Below are 16,539 nucleotides of genomic sequence, written 5' to 3'. Positions count from 1 at the left end.
ATAAAAGTTTATCATTTTAATAATTTATGTATATTATATTTTTTAACTTTTTAATAAAATTTTAATAATTTCTAAAAGCTTTATAACATTTTAATATTATTTCCATAGTATTTTACTATTTTTAAAGTTTTAATAATTTAACATAAGTTTTTTAATAATTAATTTAAAATTTTAAAGCTTAAATGCTAATTTAAAAAGTTAATTAAACTATAGTTTTTTGCATGTTACATTTTTCATCAATTATAATGTTATTACTTAATAGCTGGTTAAAAGTTTTAATAGAAAAAAAAATTCAGTACATTCAAATTAGGTGATTAATCAAATGTGGTTATAACTCTGGTTATCTAAATCAAGGAAACAAAATAAAAAAATTAATTCCACCACTCAGATTAATCCGTCCCAATAGGATAAGGAAATTCCAGAAACCAATCAGAAGTATCCTACCCGCCAAAAGAAAAAGGTCGTTTACCGTTTCTTTTCAAACGGGTAAAAGATCTCAGGGGCGTGTGGTCCACACTGTTACACTAGATTTCGAAATCGAAACCTCTGGAACTCCCTAGACAACCTTACTGGTTGACACCCTAAGAAAAGGAGCGGGAGAAAGGAAAATGAATAATCTTTACCCGTCTCCAATTCTTGATCTAGCGGATGCTATCACACGATCAGAACTTTCCAGAAACCGAACTTCCTTTATAAACAACCAATTTCTTTTCTTGCGTTTCATCGAAAATCGAATCAGTTGAGCTCTGTCAAGTTCTCTCTCAAATTCTTCAACATTTATTTTTTCTTTCTATACTTGTTTTGTATTTTGTTTTGAGTTGATATGGCTGGCAAAGGCGAAGGTCCGGCGATTGGTATTGATCTCGGCACCACGTACTCGTGCGTTGGTGTTTGGCAACATGATCGTGTGGAGATCATAGCTAACGATCAGGGAAACAGAACCACGCCGTCTTACGTGGGTTTTACAGACACTGAGCGTTTGATCGGTGACGCTGCTAAGAATCAGGTTGCTATGAACCCTACCAATACTGTTTTCGGTAAGTTCTCAGCTCTTTTTAGACATTAGATTGGTTCTTTGGATGCCGTTTAATATTACTTATTTACTGCATTTTTAGTCGTATAATGCCTTTTTTTTTTTTGGTAATCAGTATAGATTTTGAAGTTTTATTTACATCTTTTTTTGGAATATAAGGATGACTGTTAATCAGTTAGATGAATTGGTTGTGTTAGTCTGTTACAAAAAAGCTGTTCCTAGTAGTTAGAGGGCTATATATACATTAAAAGAAGTCTATTGACGCTTCTTGAAATTGAAAGAAAAATCAGATATTGCGTTTCCACTCGTTTCTCTTTTTCTCATTTACTCTGTTCATTTCTCACAGTTCCATGTTATTTTCTACTTGATTTCTCGTCGTTTCTTCTTTGTTCTTGCTGGTTCATTGATTGGTTTCCCGTATAAAGCTTAATACGACAGGGAAATCTAAATTTCGGAAGTTCTATTATCTATTGACATTCAATGGCGTTAATATTTCTGAATTTTCTTTGAGGGTTTAACAGATTAATGATTATGTTCTTTAGAATGAAATATAGATTGAGCTTGGTGAACTTTAAGCTTTAAAATTTACTACTAGGTTATTATGGAGTGAACTTTTGCTTATTAATTGATTGGTGTTGTTTTTTTATTTTCTAGATGCTAAGCGTTTGATCGGTAGAAGATTCAGCGACTCTTCTGTCCAAAGCGACATGAAATTGTGGCCATTTAAGGTCATTCCTGGGCCTGGAGACAAGCCAATGATCGTCGTCACATATAAAGGAGAAGAGAAGCAATTCGCTGCTGAAGAAATATCCTCTATGGTCCTCATGAAGATGAAAGAGATCGCCGAGGCATATCTCGGGTCCACCATCAAAAACGCCGTCGTCACTGTACCAGCTTACTTCAATGATTCCCAGCGTCAAGCCACGAAAGACGCTGGTGTTATTGCTGGCCTCAATGTCATGCGTATAATCAACGAGCCAACTGCTGCTGCCATTGCCTACGGACTTGACAAAAAGGCTGGAAGTTCAGGAGAAAAGAATGTGCTTATTTTTGACCTTGGAGGTGGGACTTTCGATGTCTCATTGTTGACAATTGAAGAAGGAATCTTCGAAGTGAAAGCTACTGCTGGAGATACCCATTTGGGAGGTGAAGATTTTGATAATAGAATGGTGAATCATTTTGTGCAGGAGTTTAAGAGGAAGAACAAAAAGGATATTAGCGGGAACCCAAGAGCTTTGAGAAGGCTGAGAACAGCTTGTGAAAGAGCTAAGAGGACGTTATCTTCAACTGCCCAGACTACAATTGAGATTGATTCTCTCTACGAGGGGATTGATTTCTACACGACAATTACTCGAGCTCGATTTGAGGAGTTGAATATGGATCTGTTTAGGAAATGTATGGAGCCGGTAGAGAAATGCTTGAGAGATGCTAAGATGGACAAAAGCAGTGTTCATGATGTGGTTCTTGTTGGTGGGTCGACTAGGATCCCAAAAGTTCAGCAATTGTTGCAAGACTTCTTCAACGGTAAAGAGCTCTGTAAGAGCATTAACCCGGATGAAGCTGTTGCTTATGGAGCTGCTGTGCAAGCTGCAATTTTGAGCGGCGAAGGCAATGAGAAGGTTCAAGATTTGCTGCTTTTGGATGTCACCCCACTTTCCCTTGGTTTGGAAACTGCGGGTGGTGTCATGACTGTGTTGATTCCAAGAAATACCACAATCCCAACCAAAAAGGAACAAGTTTTCTCCACTTACTCTGATAACCAACCTGGAGTTTTGATTCAGGTTTATGAGGGTGAGAGAACAAGAACCAAGGACAACAATTTGCTTGGGAAGTTTGAGCTTTCTGGTATTCCTCCGGCTCCTCGTGGTGTCCCTCAAATCAATGTCTGCTTTGACATTGATGCCAATGGTATTTTGAATGTCTCTGCCGAGGATAAGACCACTGGACAGAAGAATAAGATCACCATTACTAATGATAAGGGTAGGTTATCCAAGGAAGAGATTGAGAAGATGGTGCAAGAAGCGGAGAAATACAAGTCAGAGGATGAGGAACACAAGAAGAAAGTTGAGGCCAAGAATGCTCTTGAAAATTACGCTTATAACATGAGGAACACGATTAAGGATGAGAAGATCAGTTCCAAGCTTCCAGCTGCTGATAAGAAGAAGATTGAGGATGCGATTGAGCAAGCAATTCAATGGCTCGATGGAAACCAGCTGGCTGAGGCGGATGAGTTTGAGGACAAGATGAAGGAGCTGGAAGGCATTTGCAACCCAATTATTGCCAAGATGTACCAGGGAGCTGGTGGTGATATGGGTGCTGGACCTATGGATGATGATGGTCCCTCTGTCGGCGGTGGAAGTGGTGCTGGGCCAAAGATTGAGGAAGTGGATTAAGCTGGAGATGGCTTTTAGAGGGCTCTTGTTATAAGTGATGGATTTTGTTATTTTGTAATCACCTCTTAAAAAAACCTTAGTACTCGCTGCCAGAGGGTCTAAAACTATATGTAAAAGCCACCTGTTTCCGCTTGAATCAACCATTTGCTTCTTTGCTTTAAAAACTTTAGATGCATAATTTGTGTGTTTTTTAGTTGCTGCAATCATATTGATATGCTCCAAAGTAGTCCCAAATCCATACAAGACAACATTATAAGAATCAAATATGAGGTGAGATGGACAGCAAGAGATCAATGAGGAAAAATGTAGGTTTATTTCATTAAAAATTTCCTTTTGGTACAAATAATAGAAAATTGACCACAACACCAATAAAAGTCTCAAGATCAAAAGTCATGACAGCAATAGCTCCTTTGGTCCGAGGTGAGGACGAAGGCAGATGCGAACCTCGTGTTCTTCAGGACCTGTACGGTGCTTTGGCACCATGATTTCAAGACCTGTTCCGGTCTCATCACCATATGCCTCAAGCTTAGCATCGTCAGGAATCCTGGTTGGTAAAGGTATTTCCCTTATGAACTCTCCCGGAGGACAATGCTCAGGCGATGGATCTGTAAGCTTGAATGTTCTATCGTTTCTCTTTATAAAGGGCATGCAAGCTGTGCTCATAGACGATATCTTTACAACACCATGCGTTAGATTATTCCACCAACTAACTTTCACCCTTTTAAGGTCTGCAAAAGGCAAGCTGATGATAATTAGGTATCCTTCTTCATCCTCATAAATAGTCTTTGCAGCCGTAACCGGCCCATACACATTTCTCATTACTCCACTAAACTCATTTAACCAAGGCGGTTCGATTGGGTGCATCTCTGTGTCATTGACCCTATCATTATGCTGATTAATGAGCAAACAACAGTCTTCATCGTCTCCATTTAGAAACAAATCTTTCTTCCTCTTGTTGCTGACGGGAGAGAGATCCATGACACAACCGTTTGCATGGTTTGATGGCCGAGTTGACAAATTTAAACCAGATCCATTAAGCAACTTTTTTTGATGCGGCTGTGGGTGAGTTTTCAAAGGAGGAAGGGGTCTATCAAGCTCAAATTCCGTGCTAGTAAGGTTCCTCCAGGTACAAAATTCACTTGCTTCGGGTGGGATTGTGAAGTTCAGGTCCCTTCCGGTAAGTTCCATCCACCTCTTTTGATCGTCTTCATCAAGACCTTTGAGGTTGGGTGACGGAACAACTTCAATTCCATGTACACATTGTGGATTAGAGAGACCCCTATAATGCTTTCGCTGCATCCTATGTGATCGAATGAATCCCTTATTGGTACTAAACGGAAAAGGGCGCTCCCCTTGACGCGAATGCCCATTCATGTAACTCCTCAATTGCATCTTACCCAATGCATTCTCAGGCCTCTCCTTAAAAACCCACATATACATGTTCTCCATATCATGCTGTACTAAAAACACATCTAGCTCAAGATCTGACTTATCAAACCCTGAAACTCCACTTCCATCCCTAGTCACCTTGACTTTGGATTTCTCATTGAAGACAGGCTTAAAATAATAGGTAAAGAAAAACCAAGCACCCCAAACACTATCCAATCTCTTGGCACATTTACGCCCACTTTTGGAAACCGTGACCAAAGTATCAACCTCATTGACTTGAGTTCCAAGACCAACATCTAACATATCTAATGGATCAGAGTTCCAGGATTGTGGTGGACTAGGCTCAGCTGATAGAGGAATTAGATTAATATCAGGTGGTCTAGAAAGAGCAATCGGCCTGTTCATCTCTCTGTCTAGTTCCTCATGAGAGACTGAACTTGAATCCATAGATAAAACCGTTGATGGGTGGTGATTCTCAATAGACAAGCTTGTGAGCAAATCTTCTCCCATTATTTAAGACCTTATCCACTATAAGAGTAAGCTGGGAGTATTCCCTTTTAAGTCTAAAGAACAAGTTTTAAACTCAAAAAACCCAACTACCTTTCACTTCAACACATCCATAAATATCCTAGAAATTTTCGCTGTTTTTCTTCCTTATCCACTAGAGAGTTTTCTTGTTTTATTCCCAAAAAACAGCTCCGAATCTCGTCAAATCAAACCCCAAGTTCAAGGAATTAACAAAATCAAAGAAACCCGACAATATTTGACTTATGAATTAGAAACTAATGAACTTTCATTGATGAATATCATCAAAAAAACTTATATCACCCAGTTTTTCTTGCCTTATCTAGAGAAGAATCCTACGAAGGGTAACAAATAGAAGTATTAATCCAAAACAGGGAAACTGGAAGATATTTTTTTCAAAAAAATAAAATAGATATTAGAAAAAAAATACCTTTCCAAGCGTTGGCCTAGAATCCCGGAAGAGAGATCTCCTTAGGCAATTATCATCTCTGACAAGCAAAAGAGTCTTAGGGCGAGAGAGAGGAATTGAAGAGGAAAGCAAAGACAACGTCTACCGTTAAAAATACCGTTTGAAAACGTCAGCCTGTTAGAGACAGACATATGAAGTGACGGTGACGACCTTTAATTTTGGTATTGGAAAAGCAAACTAGAGATAATTGGAAATGAAAATAAAAATGAGAAGCTGATAAGTGAATGGAATGGTCAAAAGGATAGGTTTTAGTATAAAAATTATATAATTTTTATTTATTTGGGTCATCGGCCACTGATGTCCCTTTGTTCAAGGGAAGAGCCACAGATTTTGGGTTATGTGGGTCTTTACATACGGATTGCTCAATGAGGTTAAGGGCCCAAACCAAAATCTTGGGCGTGGAACATGAGTTTTTCATTCTTTTTCTTATATTTCTTCAAACAAAAGTCAGACATGTTATATTTATCCAATTTCAGTGTTTCTTTTCACATTTTTTTAATTTAAATTTAACTATAAAAAAAATTACCAGTCATATTTGTGTAAAGTTAAGGAAAATCACATGGAAAAAGGGTTGATCACACATAATCAGAATATGATTATTTTATAATCACCTTTAGTTCATATTACATAAAATAGAACACAGCTAGATTTTCATGGATGACGGGTGTATTATTCTTTTTCCATTGTCTTGTAATTAAATCCAGTTAAGGTTTATGTGGAGGCTACCGCGTGGGCTTATGCGTTCACTACCCATTTTCCGGTTTTTTTTTTGTCCATCTTTTCGTTTTTCTATGATTTTCTTATCAAAAACCTTTGTCTGTCCATGTGAGTTGCTTATTGCCATTTTCCACACACTTCAAAGTTAAATAAGCTATTGTACAAAGAATTTGCCCATACCCCGCCTCCCAATCATATATACCTTTATTTGTTTTCTCTTTCTTTTTCAACACTTCTTTGTTTTCAACTGTTCCAATCTGTATTTCAGCTTCCACAGAATAAAAATTTCCCTTTCTGTTTCCACTGCCTATATCCACACTGTTTTCATGTTTGCTGAGAAAATTTGGAATGTATAAGGTAAATTTTCCTAGCTTGTGAACTGCAGTAAAAGTCAAAGTTCTCTGGGTCTTTTTGGTTCTTTTTTTTTTCTAGCTACTTCAATATTCCATTGTTGTTTCCTTTAGAATATGTTTGTGTAGCTCACATGGAAGTTGTAGCATGATGGGAAAGTAATTTTTTGCTTTCTTGTTCTTACATTTTTTTTCTATATATATACATTTGGTACAGAGCTGAGAGGGAGAAAAGCTAGTGGAGTTTGCTAAACAAGTTTAGATAGAGATATATGATGTGAATTGGGAAGCAAAGATGAAATCTTTCAGTGGATTAGGGATTGGTTTAAGTTTGGTATTTGGTTGTCTTGTATTGGCTCTTGTTGCTGAGCTTTACTATTTGCTTTGGTGGAAGAAGAGAATTGCTAACGCTGAAGTTGAATACGATTACACCAACTATGCAAAGGATCTTGTTCAACTCTTGTGCTGGAAGAAATCGGCTTCTTTACATGCAACCACAATCCCCAACAGCAACCAAGATAGCAATGGTGTGGAGCCAGACCTGGAACTAGGGTCAACCAAGGGTCTGATGCTAAAGGGTTTTGGAGAAGAGGGTGTTGAATCAGAGCTGATGAGGCTCCACAATCTGGTTGGTCCACCTAGATTCCTCTTCACAATCAAAGAGGAAACAAAGGAAGATTTAGAATCTGAAGACAAAGGATCAAGAAGAAGGAACTTGAATGATGTTATGCTACCTACTGGTGGCACACCTTTCCATAGTCCTTTGTCTTCTTCACCATTGAAGTCACCTTTGGGTTCATACCACCACCAAGGATTCAATCCTCTCTTTGAATCATCGACGGATGCAGAGTTGAATAAGCTGAGATCTTCACCTCCTCCAAAATTCAAGTTCTTAAGGGATGCAGAAGAGAAACTTTTGACAAGATTGATGTTAGAAGCTGAGAAAAGGGTACAAGGAAATGGCAGTTCCCTTCAAGATTCTGGTGTTAAAGCTGTTAACACTACAACAATTTCAACGGATGGGATAATAGAAGGGTCTTTCCTTAAATTCATGGTCGGTAAGAACAGGGAACCTCTCCAATATTTACCACACTATCCTTCAAGTTCGTCTCAGGTACTGCCATTGTCTTCTTCTCCTACAACATTCAGACCACCAGACAAGAAAGACAGTAGGTATTAGATTCCTGCTAGATGAGTTTTTTTTTTAATAATTTATTCTTTTACTCTACCAATTAATTCCTCAAGATGGTTTACTTTACAATCTGCAACATTTTGCTAGGCAGTTCATCTTGAATTAAGACAAATTGACAAATTCTAAGATTGATGTTTAGGATGTTGGTTTGGTTAGTTCAAAGTGGGAGCAATCTGATTTTGCCCCATCTTCCATGTCCCCTCCTCCATTGTGCTGCTACCAGTTCTTATTTTCTTAAAAGTAAATTCCTATTAGAGATGAGCAATGATAGAAAATGAAGCTTTTAGACAATGTATTTGTACGAGCTAATGATACGTCGAAATGGTGTACAGCTAATCCTTTTGTTTTTCCCAATTAAAACAGTTGGAACCCTCCCTGATTACGGTTTGTCTTTTTGTTAATCAAAAGGCAGCGAAACACGCATGGAAAACTAAAGCTTTCCCACTATCACTATTGATTAACACGATTTTTAATAATTGTATTAAATAAGATGCTCCATTATTGTGCAATTTTAAAAATCAAAATTCAATTATTGTATTTAAATATTAAGGTGTCACATATTTAACTTGTGAAGTTTACCAATTTTTTTACCCATAAAAATTTATATTTTGGCTGCAATAAATCAGCAAAGTTGGCCAAAGTTGATAGGCTAAGGGAGTTGTGAGATTTTACCTAAACAACATAATTTTTTCATTTTTTTTATCTCGCGATTTGGCTGAAAGTTTGCCCCCACCTTGACTTGACATCTTCATTTTTTCGTTACTTAATAAATTGCTAAAGAACAGTGGTTTTTAAATTTTAAAAGCTTAAATATGAATGCAAACAAATGCTGCAACGTACAGTATTTGAACTGGGTAAAGGAAAAAGATTGAAGGAGTGAACAATGCAGTGAAACCAGACACAGTTTCAAAGTTTCATGTGAGAGAGAGAAGCGGACAATGCATGGAAAAGTGGACCAAGTGATTACAGGTCAATTTTTGTTGTCTTTCGTTCAATCAAAACCTTGAATGACTTGTTTTCTTTTGTGGGTCTTCACTGCAGTCTGGATTTTAAAAAAAAGTTAAATTACAATGTCATTTTAAAATGTGATTTATCTTATTTTAGTTTTTTTTAAATTTAATCACTATAATTGTGTGAATTAATTACTGTTATTAAAATTTTTATCTTCAAATTAGTCTATTGAATGATTGACATGTGACATTCTTTTTATTGATTTTTAACTGCAATTTAGGGACCTCCCTAAAGTTTAGTGAGAAAAGGATTTGGATTAATTATAAGGAAATCCCTACACCTTAGTCAAAAGTTAATCAAGAAATAGCATGTGTTTAAAGTGATTAATTCGCATAATTAATTTATTTAAAGTGATTAAATTAAAAAAAATTAAAACTATTAAAATAAAATAAAATAAAATAAAATAAACTTTATTTTTGAGTGACCATAAATATAGTTTACCCTTAAAAAAAGGTAGGAACCAGCCCGGTTCATTCATTCATTCAGGTTTCCATAATATTGTGGAAAGTTTAAAATAAAATGTTATTCCCTTCTTGTTGTCTGGATCTAAACTGGAATAATTTAAGTTTAGGATTACCTACAGAAGCTGATAAGATTGGCTAAACCAAAGAAGAAGAAATAGATGAAAAAGGGGTATATTTTATATAATATTGAGATTGAATAGTGGTGATCCCTGATTTCACCGGACAACAAACTTCTTTGCCTGATTCTCTTTCTTTTGAGCTTCAAAATTGAACTGTATAAAAATAACTGTTCCTTCGCATCAATAAATTCGTAGTTTCTGAACTTGCTGGTTGGTTGATTCCAATTATCTCCCTCTAAATATATATTTTTTTTAAATTAAGAGTAAATTATAAAAATATTAATATGTTAATGTTATTGAAATTTAATATTTTGGTCATACTTCTTTTAAATCATTAATGATGATTTTTTTATTAGCATAATAATAAATTTAATTCTCTATTGTTTACATATTCTATCAATTTAGTCATAAATCTAAAATAATCAATAAATTTAATCTTCAACTTTATACATTCTATCAATTTAGTCTTAAATTCTTAAAAAATTAAAATTTAAAAACTTTAAAAAATAAAAATCATTTAAATTTTTATTAAATACATACAATATTATAAAAATATTTATAAATAAATGAATATATATTTCTCATTTGTTAACAGAAATTTATTTATTAAAATAATAGTTTTATAAATAAAATAATAATCTTATAAATAAGCAATTTAGGAGGCCATGAAGAAGATTTACGTAAATTTAACTTTTTTTTTCTTTTTAACATTAACGGTTATTATAACGACCTAATAGTCACGAGTGTCGGAAAGTGCATTTTCGAGACTCCATTATCGCAAATCGAACTTAAGTTAGTTACGTAGTTAATTAGATTTTAGTTAGGTGAAATTGCATGAATTAAAAGTAATTAGGTAAAAGAACTAAATTGTAAAAAGGGTGAAAGTTTAATTATATATTAAAGATAAATTAAAAAAATTAAAGGGACCAAAGGAGAAATTATGTCAATGGTCATAACTGAGGCGGCATAAATGTATATATATTATAAATATTTAAAATTAAAATATATATTATTATATTATAATAATAAAGTAAAAGAAAAAAGAAATAGAAAAAGAAGGAGAGAAAGAAACGAACAAAGAGAAGAAAAGAAAGAAATTAGGAGAAAAGTTAGGGTTTTAAGGGTTTAAAACTCAATTGGTTAGTTAATTTAGTCTTTTTTTATAATTTTTTTATATTTGGAATTCCAGTATTAAATATTATCCAATTCATATCAAAATTTTAGAAATTATTGAGTTTTTAAATGTTGTTAATGTTGAGTAATTTTAGTATTAGGCACTAAATTGATAGATTTTTAAGCTAGAAATGAAAAAGGATTAAATTGTAGAACAAATAGTAAATTTTGTGTAATAAGGACTAATTTGTGAAAATTTCAAAATTTAGAAATTTATGTGAAAATAGGGAGTTGAATTTAGTCTAAAGTGGAAATTGAATAAAAATATAGAATTGATTATCAAAAATAAAATTAGTCTCGGTTTAGGGACTAAATTGGAAATTAGGAAAATATTGAGTAAAAATTGAAATTTTTAATATGAAATTAAATTATTTTTACTAATGAATTTTAATTGTTTTAATTCCGTAACTAATGTCGTACTGGAATCCTAGACTAAAAAGGGGAAAGAGAAAATTGATGTGGAATAGCTCGGAATTCCTAATTTGTATTTCTGTAATCCAAATTTAGTTGTTAACTGTTATAATTTAATTTAATATACATGGTAAGTGTTGAGGTGAGAATTATTGTGTTTTGCAATTGAAATGAATTGATTTAGTATGTGTTAAATTTATTGAATATATATTGATTGAATGAATTGAATTGGTAGATATATATATTGAATGGATTGTTTTTGAATTGAAATGATTATATGTGTAATTATGTGATTATATGAAAAATTAGTATTGGATATTGATTATATCTGAAATGTGAAATTAAATCCTATTAATTGTATCGGGCTGAGTCGAATATAGATGGCATGCCATGGGATTGGAAGAGTTTAGGGATTTCTTCGACTTCGAGTCGATGAGACACTGGGTGTCAATTTACTACTTCGGATTACTTCGATGAGGTATTGGCTGCCAATTTACTTCGGTTTAGCCGATGAGATTCTGGGTGTCAATTTATTACTTTGAATTATCCGATGAGGCATTAGGTGCCAAACTGGTGTGTTTTGGTTGGATCCGTGTATCCATCCGAGTCCAAGTCGTGTTAATAAGGGTAAATGAATAATAAAGTTTTATAATTGACATTGAAGTGGTATGGTATGAGAAATGGAAGTGAAATAGTGAATTGAAAATAGGATGTGAAATATGTTGCAAATATATGGAATATATGATTTATATACTCATGAAATGACTATGGAATGGATATTGCAGTTGTATAATGAAATGTGAAATAAATTGCGAAAAGCTATTTATATAGCAAGTGTGAGAATTGAGATATTTGTGAAACAAATGAAATATGATATCGTTGTTATAATAATTAAATATTAATATGTGTTTATATTTAAATTGTATATTTGTAATTTCTTGTCTTTAAATATTCGGATTATAGAAAAACCACCGAGTTTATACTCAACGTACGATTTTCTTTTCTGTACGCACGTTAGGTACTTAACTTTTGATCGTCGATTTAGCATCCAATAACGATCCCGAATTCAAACGTGGTGATGTTTTTCCTTTTGTGTCGGCATGTACACAAGGTGTCTAAATATTAATCATTTTGTGGATTAATTGTAAATAAGATTATAAGTTAATATTGGATGGTTATATACATATAAATATGTGTTTATGTTTGAGGTCATATTATGACAAGTTTAAATGAACATGAAATAGGTAAAATAGATTAAATTTGACATGTTTACAAATTGGATTTGAATGATGTTTTATTGATATGTTTTGATGATATAATTGTGGTACCTATTAGGATACATTGGTTAGACACTTAGGATGATTGTTTTGACATATTTTGGATGTGTTTGATTGTGTTTTGAATTGGTTAAACGAATAATTTTTGAGTTGCTTATTGTTCAAGCTTGCAGAGAATGATAAACTTGTTGTTAAAGGTACATTTTGAGTCCACACGACCAGACACACGGGCATGTGACTAGATTGTGTGAGACACATGGCCTAACCACACGGGCGTGTGAACCCTGAAGCTTTGAAAATTTTTAATATTTTAAAAAAAATTCCGAGTCTCTGAATTAGTCCCGATTTGTTTCTAACACATATTTTAGGCCTTGAAGGCTCAAATAAATGACATTATGTATGGATTTAATTGATTTTTGACAATAATATTATGTGATATCAATGTATAAATTTATGTTTGTTTGATCGATAAGTTTCGGTAATGCTTCGAAACCATATTCCGGCAACGGATGTGGGTTAGGGGTGTTACAGTCATCGTGTTTAGGTTGAGACAAAATTATTATATGAAGTTAAAAAAATCATGAGAAGTCGTTGTCTTTAGGTTTAAGTCGATGTGCTTGAAGGCAGGGATGATTGGGATATATAGATAAAGATAACATTTGGGAAATCCAGTAGGTGGAAGACCATGCCGATAGTTCCACAACCAAATCCTACTTTAATGGTGCAATGATGAAAGATGTGGAAATTAAGGAATTTGGTGTAAGGGTTATTAGTGTTAGTGGTTGTAGGTAAAGGTGGTACTCAACGCTTGACAAACTTGACAAGGATTAAGGAGCAAAGCCAAATGTATAATAAAGTTTATTATTTATAAAATAAGTTAAAAAAAGAAGAAGAAAAGTTCGAATCAAGTATTGTTTGTGAGTTTTTTAATATATTATTTATAAAAGTATTATTTTATTAAATAAATTTCATGTAAAAAAAAGAAAAAAAAGGAGTAATCATTGATTCATAATTTTGTATACATTTTGTAAAATATTATATATTTTTATCAAAAAATTACTTTTAAATATTTTTGTTATGTTTTTGAATTGTTAAGAAGCTAAACTAAATTGCCAAATGTGTAAATTTGATGGCTAAATTTGTAGAATTTTGTAGCATTAAAACTAAATTGATAAAATTTGTAAATATCAGAGGATTAAATTTATTATTATGTCAATAAAATAGGCTATTTTTAGTGATTTAATGGAGGAGTGACCAAAATATTAAATTTTGATAAAGTCATTGACTAAAATAAAAAAAATTTAGACCTGGATGACTAAAATAGAAACACGCTAATAGTTGGATGACTAGTTTTACAATTTACCCAAAAATTAATTACAATGTTCTTAAAAGAAGAAAAGAAGATTGATGAATGGTTGATATTATGGAAGTAATCGTCTGTAGTTGATTATTTAGGGTAGTTGATATATCAATGTTTAGGAAAGAGCATAAAGATAGGTTAAACACAAAAGAAAACAAATCATTTTCATGAATGGGGACGTCTATTAAAACTAGTGTTGTAGGTTGATCAAAAATCAGAATCAAATTTAGAGACAAATCCAAACGCAATGGTCATATTCATGCCTACACTAATTATAATGCAAATAAATCGATGTTTCGTCCTTTTGAAACAGGGTGTTGTCATTCACCTTTAAAAAACATAGATTGAAGTTTTTAGTTATAATAAAGACTATTCATAGATAATTGTAGTATAAATTTGATGTATTCACCAATATTTAGGGAGAACACAGCTGCTTTTTCTGGGTGATACAAAGCACACATTATTAAAATGGCGAGGAAAAACATCTCAAAGAAACATAAATGGAATTTCCTATATTTTTTTATTTTTTAAATTTTATTAGAAAACTAAAATGTTTAGATTTTTATTAATTTTCTTTGAACTAATCACATTAAAAAAATGCATACAAGCCCATAAAGATTATTGTTTCGGGCTGTTCAAACTGAAACAACTGACCCAACTACTTTATCTTCAATTAGGATCCGACCCACCACATAGTTCCATATATATAAAAGGCCATACAGGCCGAGGCCGATTAATCCGTTCCTCTGTTTGTTTGCCTTTGAAGGTTGCCTATTCCCTTGTTTATTCTCCTTGTTATGTATGCATTAAGCTTGTATCTATTTCCAATTTGTTTGAGAATTATTTCTATGCAGTGTTCAAAGTACATTTTTATGGCGATTGTCTGTTTTATTTAATGTTAGTTTTAGCTGAAAATTTGGTTTTTATACCCGAATAATTTGGAAATTTTGACGGTAGATGGATAGTTTTTGTTATACTCTCATTCATGTCAAGACACGTGGCAAGTCAAAAAGGCACTCAAATAGTAAGCCTACCACCGGTGAACCGAAAGGTCAACTGTGAGTTTTCAACTATGGTCTTACTCATTTTCTGTCATGTTGCCATAAACCCTAAACCCTAAACCCTAAATCTTAAACCTTAAACCCTCCTCATCCCTTTGAAAACATTCACTTGACGCGTCTCGTAATGATGGCTTAATAGCAAGTCCAACACGTTAACATGACCTTATATGAAACCCTTGCCTATAAATACCTCTAGGAACAAGAAAGAAATTATCAATTCCCTAAGATACCAAGCCTATACTCTGTTAATTCACCATTAGCCCTCAGCTTTCATACTCTCCTTATCTCCATTCTTTACAACTTCTCACTATTCGCCCCGAATGAATAAATCAGCCTCCAAAATAGCCACCATTTTCTCCTACATATTATCTCCTTGTTATATCATTGTATCAACAATTCTTTGATTTATGCAATATTAATGCATTTTCCTTGATTGTTTTAGTGTTTCCCTTGCAGACATTTTGTAACGCCCCCTAACCCTATACCGTCATCGGAACAGGGTTACGAGACATTACCAGTCAGTACAGTCCAATTTCGGTCATTAATTAAAATAAATATTTACACACATCCTAGTTTTAAGATGTCGTCCCTTTAATGGGCCCTCGCGGTCCAATATAAACAGTAAATTCAATTCGGGACTAATTTAGAATCACTACGAATTTTTAGTAAATTTCAAAATTCATACTACATACCGTTGCCAACCATAATTTACTCATTTCATGAGTACATCTACAACCTAAATGACTCTCATAAAACATCCTAGGTACATGCCATTACCAATAATTAACACACTTTACCTTAATGAATTCGGGATCAAACTGGGATGCTGATTCAACGTTCTATCTTTACTAAACCTGCACACGGAAACAAACCGTATGCTGAGTATGGTATACTCAGTGGTATTTCCATAATCCGAACACTTAATAATATAACAATTAAACTTAAAATCACAATAACAATTATAAGTATTCATTTATTTGTTTTATAGATAAATTTTCAATTACTTACCATATAAATTCTATACAAGTCATATAACAAACACAATAACATATTTGTTCAATTCTTTTCATTTACTTACTTTATAAATTCTATACAATATATTCACAATTCACTTGTTTTCACACTTTATTTCCTAACAATGTACCATTTTAATTCATTCTAACATCAATCATCATCCATTTGAACTTCACTCATTTCATGAACCTTTTGGTTCATGTTTTCAATCTCATATCTCAATTTCAATTCTCAATTCAATTTCTCATTTCATTCCAATAGCTCAATCAATCAAATTCACTCGACTTATCTTTTCACTTATTTACCCCTATTAACAAGACTCGGACCTTGGCGGATACACGGATCCAACCAAACACACCAATATGGCACCCAGTGCCTCATCGGATAGTTCGAAGCAATATTTGACACCCAGTGTCTCATCGGCCTATCCGAAGTAAAGTTGGTACCCAGTACCTCATCGAATCTATCCGAAGAAATATAGTGACACCCAGTGTCTCATCGACTCGAGGTCGAAGAATCCCTGAACACTTCCAATCCTATGGCATGCCAACTATATCCGACTCAGCCCGATACTGTTAATA

At 33.6% G+C, this 16,539-nt stretch overlaps 3 protein-coding genes across 3 annotated transcripts; 2 read left to right on the top strand and 1 right to left on the bottom strand.

Annotated features, from left to right (window-relative positions):
• The first annotated feature begins 485 nt into the window (after positions 1–485).
• LOC107959100 (heat shock cognate 70 kDa protein 2) lies at positions 486–3,590 on the top strand. Its single transcript, XM_016895076.2, has 2 exons — positions 486–1,037; positions 1,688–3,590. The coding sequence occupies exons 1-2, from the start codon at positions 824–826 to the stop codon at positions 3,424–3,426; spliced, it is 1,953 nt and encodes a 650-aa protein (XP_016750565.1). The 5' UTR covers positions 486–823; the 3' UTR covers positions 3,427–3,590.
• Positions 3,591–3,720: 130 nt separating this feature from the next.
• LOC107959101 (uncharacterized) lies at positions 3,721–6,044 on the bottom strand. The gene is made up of 3 exons (XM_016895077.2): positions 5,907–6,044; positions 5,771–5,828; positions 3,721–5,675 (listed from the first exon to the last, which is right to left on the bottom strand). Exon 3 carries the CDS (start codon positions 5,323–5,325, stop codon positions 3,817–3,819), a length of 1,509 nt encoding a protein of 502 aa, XP_016750566.2. The 5' UTR covers positions 5,326–5,675; positions 5,771–5,828; positions 5,907–6,044; the 3' UTR covers positions 3,721–3,816.
• A 217-nt stretch (positions 6,045–6,261) lies between these two features.
• LOC107959102 (uncharacterized) lies at positions 6,262–8,430 on the top strand. Its single transcript, XM_016895079.2, has 2 exons — positions 6,262–6,883; positions 7,094–8,430. Exon 2 carries the CDS (start codon positions 7,172–7,174, stop codon positions 8,054–8,056), a length of 885 nt encoding a protein of 294 aa, XP_016750568.2. The 5' UTR covers positions 6,262–6,883; positions 7,094–7,171; the 3' UTR covers positions 8,057–8,430.
• Positions 8,431–16,539: the final 8,109 nt, after the last annotated feature.

The sequence above is a fragment of the Gossypium hirsutum genome, chromosome A05 (genome assembly GCF_007990345.1).
Source record: "Gossypium hirsutum isolate 1008001.06 chromosome A05, Gossypium_hirsutum_v2.1, whole genome shotgun sequence".
Taxonomy (NCBI): Eukaryota; Viridiplantae; Streptophyta; class Magnoliopsida; order Malvales; family Malvaceae; genus Gossypium; species Gossypium hirsutum.
This window is presented reverse-complemented; position numbering and strand designations above follow the sequence as displayed.